General features: G+C 43.4%; 1 protein-coding gene across 8 annotated transcripts in view; it reads right to left on the bottom strand.

Moving 5' to 3' along the window:
- Positions 1-3,867: 3,867 nt before the first annotated feature.
- The window catches only part of LOC131829122 (conserved oligomeric Golgi complex subunit 2-like), a 30,017-nt gene continuing 18,597 nt past the window's right edge, over positions 3,868-15,287 (bottom strand). For 2 of the 8 annotated variants that reach the window (XR_009352743.1, XR_009352738.1), the window contains exons 2-8: positions 14,774-14,921; positions 13,537-13,698; positions 12,339-12,400; positions 10,042-10,122; positions 8,338-8,441; positions 5,968-6,076; positions 3,868-5,135 (exon numbers count right to left, since the gene is read on the bottom strand). Coding sequence is in view for 1 of the 8 variants with exons in the window: in XM_059170538.1 (XP_059026521.1) it covers positions 13,411-13,698 (288 nt within the window). In the remaining 7 variants the exon portion in view is untranslated. Of the gene's footprint in view, positions 5,136-5,967; positions 6,077-8,337; positions 8,442-10,041; positions 10,123-12,338; positions 12,401-13,362; positions 13,699-14,773; positions 14,922-15,287 lie in introns of those variants that run through there. The other 6 variants (XR_009352742.1, XR_009352737.1, XR_009352741.1 and 3 more) reach the window with 5 other exon arrangements.

Here is a 15,287-nt window from a genome sequence, read left to right as displayed (position 1 = left end):
GTGTTTAAATGCAAAGCAATGAATCTAGAGTCTGAATTCCTGACCACCTTCTCTGTGGAACTGTTACTCAGGGTCCGAATCACCCCAGGGCCAAGTACCAGACAACCAGGGACAGCCATTATACCCCAGCTCCTGCTGAAAGTGTCCGAATCAGCCAGTCCCAACCTACCATCCCTACTTCCCCATTCCTTCCTACAGAAACCACAATAAAGGCTCTTACTCTCAGTCCCATCCTGATAGAACCCGGTGCTCCTCTTTGTCCTCCCCGACCCCTCCCTGGTGGCTGCGCCAGCCCCCTCCTTCTGGGATCTGTGAATAACCAATTGTCTTTTCAATGGCAGTGATCTCCTGGTCTGTTGGCCTTACTATCCATAAATGACAATAAAACCCCTAAGTCCAAACAAAGACTTCCTGGAGGAGGTGATGTATGAGGTGTACGATGTGTGAAGAATGTCTGGAAGTATTATCTTTGTATAACAAGCCAGCAAATAGGGTTTTAGGCACAGAGAGCAGCAGTTGTGGCCAAAGCCATCCACGAATTCACAGGGGCTCACTGTGGTTCTAGCACAGAACTTGCGGAAGGAGCAGGGAAAAGTGGAATCGAAGAGATCATGTAAATGGTGGAAACTGTGGGCTATGTGTTGTGCCTGACCTCTGTACTTTCTCATCTTCCTCTTTATGGGTACACAACGCCGTTCATTCTGGATAATTTCCCCTGTGCTTCACAGTATGAAGGTTCCTCAAAGAGGAAAATAGAGTTACCCTAGGACCCAGCAATCCCACAATGGCTATTTACATATCTTTGCAAAGATACAAATGTAGTGATCCAAAGGGGCATGTGAACCTGAATGTTTACAGCAGCAATTTCCACAATAGCCAAACTATGGAAAGAACCTAGATGTTCATCAACAGAGGAATGGATAAAGAAGATGTGATAAACACAGACACACACACACACACACACACACACACACACACACACACACACACTATGGAATACTATGCAGCCATCAAAAATGAAATCTTGCCATTTGCAATGACTTGGATGGAACTAGAGGGTATTATGCTAAGTGAAGTAAGTCAATCAGAGAAAGGCAATTATCATATGATCTCTCTGATATGAGGAACTTGAAAGGCAGGGTAGGGGGTCATGGGAGGTAGGGAGGGAAAAAATGAAACAAGATGGGATGGGGAGAGAGACAAACCATAACAGACTTAATCTCACAAAACAAACTGAGGTTTGCGGGGATGGAGGGGCTATGGAGAGGGTGGCTGGGTTATGAACATCGGGGAGGGTATGTGATATGGTGAGTTCTGTGAAATGTGTAACACAGATGAATCACAGACCTGCACCCTTGGGGCAAATAATACATTATATGTTAATTTAAAAAAATTTCACCTGTGCTTTATGCAGTCTGGGGGAGGATGGGCACACATATAAACCCATATAGTGATTGGTCCACCTGACACCAATAGGACCAATCAGAGTCTCCCTGGGATTGATATGTAAATGACAGGAAGACAAGGTTCTCTCTTTAGGCAAGTGACTGGCCTTGCTGGATGGGATTCAGGAGCTGGCAATGGCCATCTTCCCGGACAATTGAAGAGTCTCTGACCAGAAAAGAAAGTAGCCTTATGGAGACAAGTAAACATGAGACATGGACACAGAGAAAAGTGTTTTCCCGGTTTCCAGTCCCTAGTTCTTGATTCTGAAATTTTAGTTCTGCAGCTCTTCTTTTGATTTTTTAAAAATATTTTTTCTTTATTTATCTGACAGAGATCACAAGTAGGCAGAGAGGCAGGCAGAGAGAGAGGAGGAAGCAGGCTCCCTGCAGAGCAGAAAGCCCGATGTGGGGCTCGATCCCAGGACCCTGGGGTCATGACCTGAGTCGAAGGCAGAGGCTTAACCCACTGAGCCACCCAGGTGCCCCGTCTTCTTTTGGATTTTTATGAACTTCTGTGGTATCCACCCCTACAGGAACCTGGACATTCCTTTGTTTTTTGTTTGTTTGCTTGCTTTTCCCTTTTGGTTCCTCCAGTTTTCTTTGTGGATTGCTGCCACTTGCAAGCAAAGGGTCTTGTAAAAATACCACACCAAGGAAATTCACACATCCATAGGAGCTATTGAGTAAGTTCCTGTAGGGGAAGGACACAATGAGATGCACATTTTAGAGTGATCATCTTAGAATAAGTTTAGAGGATGAATTTGTGTGAGGATGGGAGGGAAAGGGGCATATTCCTGAAGATGAGATGACAGGTTGGAAGGCCGTTATGGTCATTCTGGCAAAGTATGGTGAGTGCCTGAAACAGAAGAGAAAAGGGGGCCGAGGAAAGATTAAACTTACACAAGGTGAGAAGACTAATGAGACTTTATGAAATCTGAGTTTGTGAAATCGGATATTGCTAGGCTTTTAGCACACTTACTTTGGGATCTAATCTTCAAAAATATTTAAATATCTCTGGTGGTGACGACACCATCATCTTTCCAGTGATTAAGAACTCTGAAATCTTAATCTGGCCTGGGCTGTAGAATGTCAGCTGCGGCTTGAGCACAACAAAAAGCCATTGAAGGGTTTTACACTGGTAGGTGGAGGGTGGTCGTGGGATTCCTTTTGCATTTTTAAAATGTCATTTTTGGCTGCTGTGTAAAGAATGGATAGAGAAAAGGCAAAAATAGAAACGAATCATTCTCCAATATTTACGGAACATCTACTATGTGTCAGGTACTGTTCTAAACCCTCAAGACAGAATAGTTAACAAGAAACAAAATAAATTTGATGTCTTGGAGTTTTCATTTTAGTTAAGTGAGAAATGAAGCAAATAAATATACATACATATCAGGGGTTGATGTGGGGTAGGAAGCAAACTAAGCTGAGTGAGTGGGCATGGGGTGTGGGGGTTTAGGAGAGCAGGTTGGTATTTTCTATGGGACTGTGTCAGGGAAGTCTCCCTCATTTGAGGAATGACCTGGAGGAAATTAAGGAGCGAGCAGTTGTGCTGTTTGGAGAAGAGCATCCCACACAAAGCAAACAGTAAGCCCAAGGTGGGGGCACATCTGGTGTGTTTAAAGAATGACACAGCGACCAATAATGCTGGGCAAAAAATGAGCCAGACAGCAAGTGGTAGGAGGTAGGTAAGGAAGGTAGTGGAGTCAGATCACATAAAGTCTTGAAGGCCATTGTAAAGATGTGCCTTTAACTTTGTGCCAGATGAGAAGAGCTTGGATGGTTTTGAAGAGGCTTGACTTGATTTAGATTAGAAAAGGATCGGGGTGCCTAGGTGGCTCAGTGGGTTAAGCCTCTGCCTTCATCTCAGGTCATGGTCTTGGGGTCCTGGCATCGAGCCCCTCATTGGGCTCTCTGCTCATCACGGAGCCTGATTCCCCCTTTCCCACTGCCTGCCTCTCTGCCTACATGGATCTCTCTCTCGCTCTGTCAAATAAGTAAATAAAATCTTAATGAGAAAAGAAAAGAATCATTCAGGCTGCTGTGTGCACAACGGACTTGTGGGGTTGTGGGGTGGGGATGCTACATTAATTTTTGCTATGGGGAGCTGTCCTGTGCACTGACAGAGACTGGCCTGAATCTAAAACATCACACACACTCATCTGCTTCCCTTCTGAGCTTAAAAGCGAAATACTGTATCTGCAGACAACAGCTCTGTACCATCTTCACCCTGGCCTTATTCTCTACCGTCTCCAGAACAGGGAAAGGGCTGAGATGGAAAGTGATGGAAGAAAACACATCTTATTTTGCTTTAGTATTTTATTTTTTTTTGTGAGGCTGAGTTGCAGGAGGTGAATGACAAGCATACAAACTTAAAATACAAACACGGCCACAGTTCATTTAACGACACAGAAACGTAAAGTACTTCCCTAATTTAGCCTATTAGATTCAGTTCAATGAAAAGGGCATAAATTAAATAACTAAAATATTTTTATTTAGTGACAAAGAATAATGTGATCTTTTTCACCCCCACAGAGAGAGCTATGAACTATAATAGGATACATACAAAGAACTGACAGATCATTTACTTTTAGTAGTCCTAATGAAGCTGAGAAGATTACTGAAATTAATCCTTCAATTTCACTTCTATCACTGGGATACTGTCCCGTTTTAAAACTGGAAGCCTTTCATCCTGAAGTCATGGTGGGTAGCTTTATACTTACCGGACAGAAAGAACACTCGCACTGGCAGGTGACTGGAAGAAAGCCCTCAAACGCTGAGACTGGCTTCATGACTTCTGTCAGCCTGAACTAGATGAAACCGACTCTCTCTAAATGGGAAGCTGCTGACTGCTGGCGGCCTCACACGGTGCAGCCCATACTCCGGCCACTCAGAGGCAGGATACACTGACTCCCTGTATTTAACTGTATCCTCATAGGTCAAGAACACTGGGTAACCAAGTTCCGGACTTAAGGTACTACCCTGCTAACTCGCCCTTCAAAGCCCTTTATCTTTGAATATTCCCTCCCTCCCACCTTCCTAGCCTGGCAAACTCCCCCATGGTCTTCAAGACTTAGGCCACATCAATTCTGCGAAGACGCCTCCCCTCACGGACTTTCCCTGCACACAGAGCTGTCTTTCAGCTCCTCCAGTGGGCACGGGCGCCTTGGTGGGGTCACGCTTTTCGGCAACTTCATTAACGTATAACTTATGGAAATGGAAATTGACCTGAAAATGTTCTGATCCGTATCTTCTTCCTAGGCAAGTCCCTCACCCCTACTAAATTAAGATGATCCCTGAGCTATGGCATCACTGGAAGAAACCAGAGCGCATGCCTGATTCCTGCCATGCTGATGGGTACCAAGCGGGACCAACCTTTTCTTACAACCAGAAGAGCAGGAACCAGGAGCATCTTCAAGGAAGAGCCCTGAGCTCTCTCGCACCCAGTCAAGAAACGAAGCCAGATTAGATGCTCTGTGTTTGCGGAATGAGGTGCATGGGGGCACAAACCTCATCTATGTACGGTTTCACCAGTACTTGACCGACTAACGCTTCTGCATCCCGTGTGTTGTCAATAGTAGCGTAAGTCCGGAGGCAGTGCCGTATGATGTCCACATTGGAAGTCTGAAGCCCTTCTAGCAGCAGGCCTCCCAGGGACTGCTGCAGCATGGCCGAAATGTGGGCTATACGCTGCAAGAACAGAGAGACCAGGAAAGAAGGTCCAGGCACAACAGTTTCTAAAAGCTCAAATATATGTGTATAATTTATATACATATGTGTTTTATATATATAAGGCGAGCCTCTAATTCTACCAGAATATATGTAAGATTAAAATCCCAACATTTCCTAGAGAATAACAATGAATCCCTTCTCCCCATGATTGCTTTCTTTCTTCCTTCTTCCTTCCTTTCTTTCTTTTTTAAAGGTTTTTATTTATTTATTTGTCGAGAGAGAGCACAAGCACACAAGGAGGCACAAGCAGAAAGAGAAGCAGGCTTCCTGCCAAGCAAGGAGCCCAAGGTGGGACTCGATCCCAGGACCCTGGGATCATGACCTAAGTCAGAGGCAGTGGCTTAACTGACTGAGCCACTGAGGCGTCCCCTCCCTATGATTTCTTTGAAAGTAAGTCGGCTTCATCAAAGTGAAGTTTAGACAATTACTGAACGACAAAAAGTTATTTGCCTCTTAAGCTACGGAGTAAATCTGACAAACGTGCATTTAAACCCAGTCAAGGGCTTTGGATAAATGAACTCTGACTACATCATATGATGTATCAAGTTACATGATATTCAGAATTAATTTTACTTGCATAGTTTGGAGACTACGCTTGTGTCTTTACACAAAATCTACCTAGTGTGACATAATGGAAGCAGGGTCCCAAGCAGGAGACACTGAAAAAAAAAATTCAAAGCTAGCTTCAAAATCCTGTAGAGTAGCAATTATCAGGGAGCAATGCTAGGTCAAACCAAAATCATCCAGGAAATTCACAAACAGCAAATTAAAAATCTAAACCAACACTTACTGGTCTTACTTTGTCCAGAAGAGGCATGCCTTTGCTCTGAACAGCATGAAACTGTAACTGGTTAAATTCTGTGGCAATTCTCTCCAAAATCTGTCTAGTCCAGAGAGGACTAGTAGAGACAATTAGAGAAGTATAATTCCCAAAGTTAAAACCTGCCACCCCCACCGCCCCCCATGCCTTACAGCATTCAGGCACCTGCACGCCATCAATTTTCAGGACAAACTGTCTGTGCAGCAGGCCCCAGGTGTGAGGGGTGAGGAGCAGGGAGGTCGTAGAAGCCACCGACACAGCCTGGCCCGGGCCCCAGGCCCCAGGCAAGGGGATGGAGCTATTTTAGGTCAGTGTGGGTACAACTGCATGTTTCCACCATGTTCCTCGGGCTCTCCCATTCGTGCCCTTCTTCTCCCTTCTTCTCCCATTCTCTAACCCCCTCCTCTCTCTTGCCCTGTCCTACCGTTCATACCCGAATCCCCCTCTTCTTCTCCGCCTGCCTCATTCTCCCTCCCAAGTACCTCCCCAGTACCAACTACTGCTGTCTCCTCAATCAGCTAAAACTGACCGCCTAGCAGCAACCTGGGAAATCGCTCAGAGCAGCGGACTCCGAGTTTACATTTACCCAATGGCAGAAAGAGCAAGCTCGGTGCTCCGGGAGCTGGTGAGAAATCACTCACAGTGCATCTGCCATCAAGTGCACTGGATACACTTCTCTCTTGCCCCCCACATTAGAAAGCGTCAACCCCATTCAAAAGGAAGCCGAACAGTGGAAGAAAAAAAAACAACCAAAAACCACAACAAAGGCCCCAAAGTCCCTGCTGGGCTCTATGAGGCATCCCACATCTGAGGATGGGCAGTCAGGTAGTGAGGAAACACACTGTAAAGAAACCCAAAATGTCTGGAGACCTGCCACGGTGTGCCCTGTCCCAGAGCATAACTGGTGTGGAGGGAAGGCAAGCGCTCAGCACGACCAACACCAACGCCAAAGCCTAATCCCAACCTCTACTGACTGATCCCATGCGCATTTCCTATTTATCCTTATCTCGGCATTTCTGGGCCTGGCAGAGCATGATGGATTTACCATGCGCTGACGCTGCTCTGGCTTTCCTGACTCTAGAGTTCAGAGCTGCTCTTCTGGAGAAAAAAGTCCTCCAAGGTAATTCTGAGAAAGAAAGTGCACAATGTCTGTTTATCAAGGACAGTGTTGCAAAGGGACAGGATTGTAGACACAGAGCTCACTGAGGTGTTTCTATCCGAGAAGCACAGCAGTAACAGCAAAGATGGGAAGAACACTGGAGGGCCAGCTCCCCAGGGGCCGAACGTGGACATGGCTGGAGGGGCTGCAGGTGCTGCCAAGGGCCGCAGCGAAGCAGAGCCGCTGGAGACACACGGGCTGCAGAAAGGCCGTGTATAGACTGTCTGCTAAGTGTGGACGAACGGGGGCAGAAGCACGAGTGCAACGGGCTAGAGACACAAGCACAGTGGAGGCTGACCAGTTCGTTGAATGCCCTGATGTGAAAGGGGGCAGAGACCTAGGACCAGAGAATCGCTTCCTTTGGGATGTGTCCGTTCTTAATCTCCATCATGAGACATGTAGAGCATATGGTCTCTCAAGTTCCTTCCAAATCTAAAACCTTAATTCCTAAAATTTAGAAACCTAACTCCGCCTGCAGGGGGAGGGACTGTTAGCCTCACACAACAGAGCATGCAGGGCACCAGGTGACCTTGACGCAGGCAGCCCAGCTGGTATGTGCAGGACCAGCCCGGGCTACTCCCACTGCACCACTGTGCATCTCACGGTGCTGACAGGACCTAACTACTCATTTTCTGAGTCACTCATCTACCCTGGCTGATTGAAAATTCACACTAGGAAGGGAACAAGACAATCACAGTATAACAAAGAGAGCCATCATCTTTTTCCTATTTCATAAGCTTTTTCTTTCCTGTTTGTAAATTTCAACTGGATGTGTCCTATACTGTTTCATAATAATATAATGCTGGTGCAAAATACATCAATGGTAATACTCTGGGCATGTCTAGGAAAAAAAATGAGATGGAGAAAAACCAAGGTGAATGGTAGGTATGCCTTAAAGATCAACAGGACTTTGCTAGTCCTCAGGGAAGGTGATTCCAAATATACTTTTCCACTGCAAGCATAATGACGTGTTGGAACTGTGGTCTATAACCAAAGGGTTTATAGGAATGTGTTATAGATTTCACCATTTCATGCTCTCCACTCTCCTGGAGCTACATTCTACCCACAAACCTGGATTTTCGTCTTGTTCAGAAATGAATTCTAACTAAGCCATCCCCGCCTAATTAGACTGGATGTGAAGTATTAATTTATGTGCTACTTAGTTAAAAAAAAATGCTTACCTGCTTGCTTCTGGTGCAGAGGTTTCTTTAGAACTTTGTGAATTTAAGATTTTTTCAATCTTTTCAACTGATCAAATAACTTGTATAAGCCTCAACACACACATCTATAAAAATAAAAATTAAACAAAAAACGTCACCATCTTTACTCTTAATCATCTTTATTTCCCATGCTAAATGCAGGAAAATATAAGACCAAAAGTTAACTTCAAATATATAGGGCATGCTATATTTTGAATATTTCTATGAAACACAGAATTATCAAGAATACAAATTTTAGTTCTAAAATAAGCATACTTCCATATTCTATTGCAAGTTTATAAAGAAAAAAAAAAAACCCTAGACTTTGCTTTCTCATATTCTATACTCTTATTTCTTCTTTTCCCCATCCTGAATCTTTCTATGGGCCTTTCTTTCCTAGTTTTAAAAAAAGATTTGTTTATTTGAGAGAGAGAGAGACTGCATGTGCGCGTGCAGGGAAAGGGCAGAGGGAGAGAGAGAATCTCGAGCAGACATCCTGCTGAGCACAGAGCTCAGTGCGGGGCTCAATCTCATGACCCTGAGATCATGACCTGAGCCAAAATCAAGAGTCGGATGTTTAACCAACTGAGCCACCAGGCGCCCCTCCATTTGTTTTCTATGGCCCTTTATTCATGTTTTAACTTTGGCTTCCGATTGTACTGACCCTCTCAGTTTACATGTGCATATACCTATATGCCCAAGCACCAAATCATTAAAGACCTTTTACACTACAAATATTATCAAAGAGGTTGAGGGACATTATGAAAACTCTCATCCTTAAAGAACAAAAAAATACAAAGTCATCCATTCAATAAATAGTTACTGAACACCCCTGGGAACTCGACATTCATTCCGACGGGGGGTGGGGGAGGAGGGGGACACGAGAAAATAAAGCAAGAAATACACCCTGCTCTCATAAAGCTTACTGTTTTGTCTGGAAGCGCATGACAAGCATTCTTTGGACAAAAGCTGTGAGGAGATCCAGAGGGGAATTAAACAGAAGGTCCCTCAAACAGGCTTTCTCCCCACTGAGATTTTAACAAATATGCTAATAATACACATAGAAAACATTGTACAGAGCAGCAGGCGAGAGTCAGAAGCCCAGACTCCCAATGCCCGCTGTGCCCCTACATCGTTATGATCATGAATGACATCGGGGACACTTGAAACTGGAGATAGCACTAAGGGGCACACTCCCGGGGTGAGCCCTCAGATGTACAGAGCCATTGCCTGTCTCACACACCTGAAACTAAGCCAAAACCGCATGCTAACTACTGGGAATCGAAAAAATTAAAGTGAACACCAGAACATAAAGAACACAGGATCAGAAAATAACAAACCTACAGCAGAATCCTGAGTTTGCTTTGGAAAGCCCACTTCTCCCCTAGTCTCTAATATAGACCTATTTTCCTTACAGGGCCGCTGACAATTTATACAGTCGTTCACTGTCAAGCGCTGCACCGACAACAGTTATCACTGTTTCTTGTTCTGGAAAAAGTGGGTGATCTTGAGATCGTGTGGGTACCTCTAAAATTCTTATTATTTCAGGTAGATAACGTGACATAATGCATAAAATGCACATGCGTGAGAGCTTTGAAAAAAAGCTGAATAGTGCTGACAAGTTTGCGGAGACAAGAGGAGAGGGCTTCAACTGGAAGGCAGCATAAGAAATCTACTGGAGGGTACCTTTTTCTTCCTTATGTCCTCTTGTTTACACATTCGTTCATCTACTGCCCGAATTCCTTAACTGACAGATGACCTGAGACTCTTTAAAAGAATAATAAAGAAAACGTCTTACAGACATTGTTTTGTCACATTATCAAGTTCCTACATCTCATTAAATTCCACAGAACTTAATACCTGTGCACCAGTACTATGCAGATATTGACAAAACAAACAAACAAACAAACAAACATGATATACCAGACACAGTTACTGTTGAGGGGACTCATGATCTGGGGGCATAATGACACGAAGGCAGGGTCGCACGGCCAGAAGAAGAATGACACATACACAGTGAAAGTTATGGGGATGAAGGGGCTTAGAATGGAGAACAGATAATATGAAGCAAAGTACAGGAGAGTCTGGAAATGCAACGGGGCTCGAATCGGACTCTGAAAGCCATGTGTACACAGCTGCCGAGGTGGGGAGGGGATGGGGAGCAGATGTAAGTGCAGACACACTCAGGGGCAGGGTCAGACAGGCACACAGCCATGTGCACTGCAGGCTTCCTTCTGGAGAGAAGCAGAAATAGGAATGGAGGGCCAACTTCACTGAGATGAGGTCTTTAGATTCTGCATATTTTGGAGAACGAGAGAATGTCAAAGCACTGATGCATGATGATGAAATTTGGGTACGGAAATACCAGGAATCAAGAATGAAGAACAGAAGAGCAGAAAAAGGCAGAGCGCAGAGGTGGAGAAACATGTCCAGAAGCTAATGAATAAAGAGATAATTAGGAATTAGGGCCAAAACAAAGGTTAACAGAAACAACTAGAATGAAGTAGGCATATCACAAAAATTCCACAGGAAGATGAATTAATTCACTCCATCAACATTATGAAACACCTCCTGGACATCCGTATTGTGGCAGCCCACAGCAATACAATGAAGACAGATATAGTCATAACCCTCAGTGCTCTGAGAATCTCACAGAACAGCTTCAGAGTTGGGACCAGAACAGGTCAGGCCTGTGGCTGAGCAGGACCAAAGTGGCCATAAAGACAGGCCATGGAAAAGGGAGGGGATACGGTGATGGCAGGGGGTGAGGCGGGACGGGAGCCTGTGTGAGTAGAGCAAATCTGCCTCCAGGGAGGGGGTTGGAGAGAAGAGTGGGAGGCCAAAGGAAGGCTAGGCTTGGGAAACAACACCACTAGGAGGCCCCGGGAGGAAGAGGCACACCAAGGAGACAGTGGGAGAGCCCCACAGCGGCTGGTGTGAAATCCAACAGCGGACCACTAAAATCCCTTCCATTCCAAGGAAAAGTACCTTTAACAAGATTTTGTAAAATTCAAATGAGACATAAACCATGGAAAGTATTGGCTACCTCAAGGCACAACTCAAGATTTTTACCTCTTTCACGAACTCTTTCCTGCCTGCCCCTCCCCTAGGCTTCTCAGCACTGATATTTCCGTTACTCTGCATTTTTCTTGGTTCTAATCGTGTACTGTGTCTTCCCTTAAATTATGTTCTCCTTATATTCTCTTTAGGATGCAGGCACTGTCTTAGGGGAGGGATGCACGAGACCACTCAAGCTAGAGGAGACACACAAGGAAGGATGGTGTCGTTTATGACAAGTTTACGACAGGGCATCAGAACGGACACAGGCCGGAAGTCAGGGCAGCAGACACAGACGGGGGGGCGGGGGGGGGGACAGGGCAGCACAGTTTTCTGTTAGAACTCCCCCTCCACTGTTCACCCAGGTGGAGTTCCTATTCCCAATAGCTTAGAGGTGGGGAGTCCCATTCCCACAACAGAGATTTTTCTAAGAGAACATGCAAATGTAACATTTATTAAGTATTACATTTTATTTATATTATCCTTCAGTTCTATTAGGGATTACACAGTTTTTGTAGATCAGCCCAGGAACCTAACCACAGGTAGATTATGTGTGTGGGGGGGGGATATTTACAAGATTACAAACTGTTAAAATACAAGTCATTCATAAGTTAGAAACCACTTACATATGACCAAAGTGGCATTAATAAGTTGAATTTGGAAATACGCTTCCTCTCCCCTGACATTTTAAGGTTGTCTACTCTGAGAATATGTCTTCTTCAAATCGAACATTTTTTTTTTAGGTTTTTAGCATATGCAAAAAAAAAAATCATTTACAACTCTTCTGAAGGTGAATATTATAATCATGAGCCGTTAAAATACAACCACCAGTACCACCAAACTAACAGATGAAAAGAATTCTTAGAGAAAAGCCGACGAGGGCAACAGGCGTCACAGCAGGCTGTTTTCATTAATTGGGGACTTACCAGAACTTCTCTAACTGTCCCAAAGGCACAGAAAGTTGATTGAGGGCTTTGTCCATGCCAACCTAAAGGCAAAACCAGGTTGGCACAAACACATCACGATAAGGAGTAATAGTGACGTATCTATTTAACGATCAAAGTAGTACCAGATTTAAGTTATTTTTTTGGCACAACCGTAATTTGCTATATAACTAGCTAAACAACAGAAGTGTTATTTGGCCATTAATGTTGTTCATAGAATATGAAAAAAATCTGTTGAAATACATGAAACTATAAAAATAAGGGAAGTCATGAGAAACGAAAGTTTCCTTAAGAACAATTTGCCTTTAGATGACATTTTAAATGAATGTGAAAAATTTTCATAGAAGGTGAACTGTTCTCTGTCTGTAATTGATGATACTCAGCCAGCTGATGTGAAAGTCTGACGGGCTACATCTCTCTTAAACATTATTATAAGCCTTGAGAAAAATAGAAATTGAACAGAAGTAAAATTTTCTAGGTTTTTAATCCTATTGGGATATTTATCTTAGTGGTATATTTCCCAAAAGCAAATGTGCATCATTAATTTTAATGCTTCTTGAAATTCCCACGGAGCTGCAACTTTCTGTGCTTCTCTGGACAAACAGATTTAAAACAAAATAAAGCATCTACAAGGAGACTTTTCTGCCAAGTAACAAAATTCAACATTTCTAAACGGCTTTTACAAACAATTGATAAGCTCACTGCAAATCATCCTTATATTTTTATAAAACCAAACATTTTAAATATCAATATTGGCCAATGTTCCCTCAACCTAGCTCTGGCTAACAGATATACCTGGGAGTAAATTAAACATTGTAAGAGTGGTGGACATTTGCTCCTACAAATTAGTCTAAATCAAGGAAGACTTCAGGGTAATCACTTAGCAACTAATAAAACAACCCCTTGGGTATTATTATCCTTTACTTTTCACTGTTGACTAATGAATTTGAAACATAATCAAACTAGAGCAACCTTAAATGAATAAAAACTAAAACAAACAAAAAAATGTATTCCAAAAAGTTTAGTTCTTTTATTAATGAAATTGGTAATTTCTTCAAGTTTCTGGTGGGGATGGTGGGGTAATCAACTGAAAGGTTTCTAAAAACTCTGCCCTTTTAATAAATATGAAGGAGAGATAAAGTGTGTGTGTGTTTGTAGGACTTGTGAATTTCAGGTTTACCAAGCTTGTGGAAAGGTTGACAAAATCTGCATAATCCTTGTTGATGAGCTCCACCATGGATATTTTAAGAAGTTTATAGTAGACTTTCAGATCTCCTCTTAGTTCCTCCAGCTGGACACGCTTCCTACAGTCAGAAACAAAGTGATCGACATCGAAATCTTCCTGAAAATCAAACCAGAAAGAAAAAATGATTGCACTGATACCACATTTTACATAGAAAAATAAGATCAGAGAAAGAATAAGAGGCCGTATTACTGCAGGAGAACACACACAGGGACATCAGGGGGTCTGCTCACTTCCTAAGATTATGGGAAAGGGGGCCCCTCACCAAGACCATTCTCTCCTGTTGCCTAACTCTGCAGGCATTTTATTTCTTTTAATTATACATTTCAAAGAGGCTCTTCTCAAAATAGAAACAGCTTTTTCTTCTTAATTTTAAAAGTAACAAATGTTCACTGTCAAACTTTCAACCAACCAAGAAATACTTATGTAAGAGAGAGAAAAAAAAAATCACCCACTCTCTAATGCTCTGCAGTTAAGCACTGTTAATGTTTATTTTTCTTCACTATTTAACACAGCGATTCACATACTTCCAGACTTTGTTTTGGTCTTTCTCTTTACTTTTTTTTTTTTAAGACTTTATTTATTTGAGAGAGAGAGATGGAGAGAACAAGTGGGAGGAGGGGCAGAGGAAGAAGCCGGCTCTCTGCTGAGCTGGGACCCTGATGCCAGGGTTCATTCCAAAACCCTGAAATCAAGACCTCAACCGAAGGCAGACGCTTAACTGACTGAGCCACCCAGGTGCCCTAGTCTTTCTCTTTAAACTATAAATTACTTTTGGGGTGCCTGGCTGGTTCAGTGGGTTAAGGCCTCTGTCTTTAGCTCAGGTCATGATCCCAGGGTTATGGGTTCAAGCCCCGCATTGGGCTTTCTGCTCAGCAGGGAGCCTGCTTCCCTGTCTCTCTCTCTGCCTGCCTCTCTGCCTACTTGTGATCTCTATCTGTCAAATAAATAATTAATTTTTAAAAAAATAAATATCAATTACTTTTTAAAGAAACTGACATATAATGGACACATGTTAGATTCAGGCATACAACATAAAAATTCCATATTTTTATCTGTTGTGAAATGATCACCCTAAGACTAGTTAACATCCATCACCAAACATACACATTTTTTTCTTGTGCTAAGAACTCTTAAGCTTTAGCAACTTTAAATATATAATAATATAGGGCACCTGGGTAGCTCAGTGAGTTAAGGCCTCTGCCTTCGGCTCAGGTCATGATTCCAGGGTCCTGGGATCGAGCCCCACATCAGGCTCTCTCCTCAGCAGGGAGCCTGTTTCCTCCTCTCTCTCTGCCTGCCTCTCTTCCTACTTGTGATCTCTGTCAAATAAATAAATAAAATCTTAAAAAAAAAAAAATATATATATATATAATATACTATGCAGCCATCAAAAGAAATGAAATCTTGCCATGTGCAATGATGTGGATGGAACTAGAGGGTATGCTGAGTGAAATTATCAGAGAAAGACAATTATCATACAATCTCCCTGATATGAGGAATTTGAGAGGCAAAGTGGGGGGTGTGGGGGTAGGGAAGGAAAAAAAATGAAACAAGATTGGATTCGGAGGGGGGCACCTGGGTGGCTCAGTGGGTTAAAGCCTCTGCCTTCGGCTCAGGTCATGATCCCAGGGTCCTGGGATCGAGCCCCACATCGGGCTCTCTGCTCAGCGGGGAGCCTGCTTCCT

The sequence above is a fragment of the Mustela lutreola genome, chromosome 4, assembly GCF_030435805.1.
Source record: "Mustela lutreola isolate mMusLut2 chromosome 4, mMusLut2.pri, whole genome shotgun sequence".
In the NCBI taxonomy this organism is placed as follows: Eukaryota; Metazoa; Chordata; class Mammalia; order Carnivora; family Mustelidae; genus Mustela; species Mustela lutreola.
The sequence above is the reverse complement of the archived record's forward strand: the minus strand, read 5'-3'. Positions and strand labels throughout refer to the sequence as shown.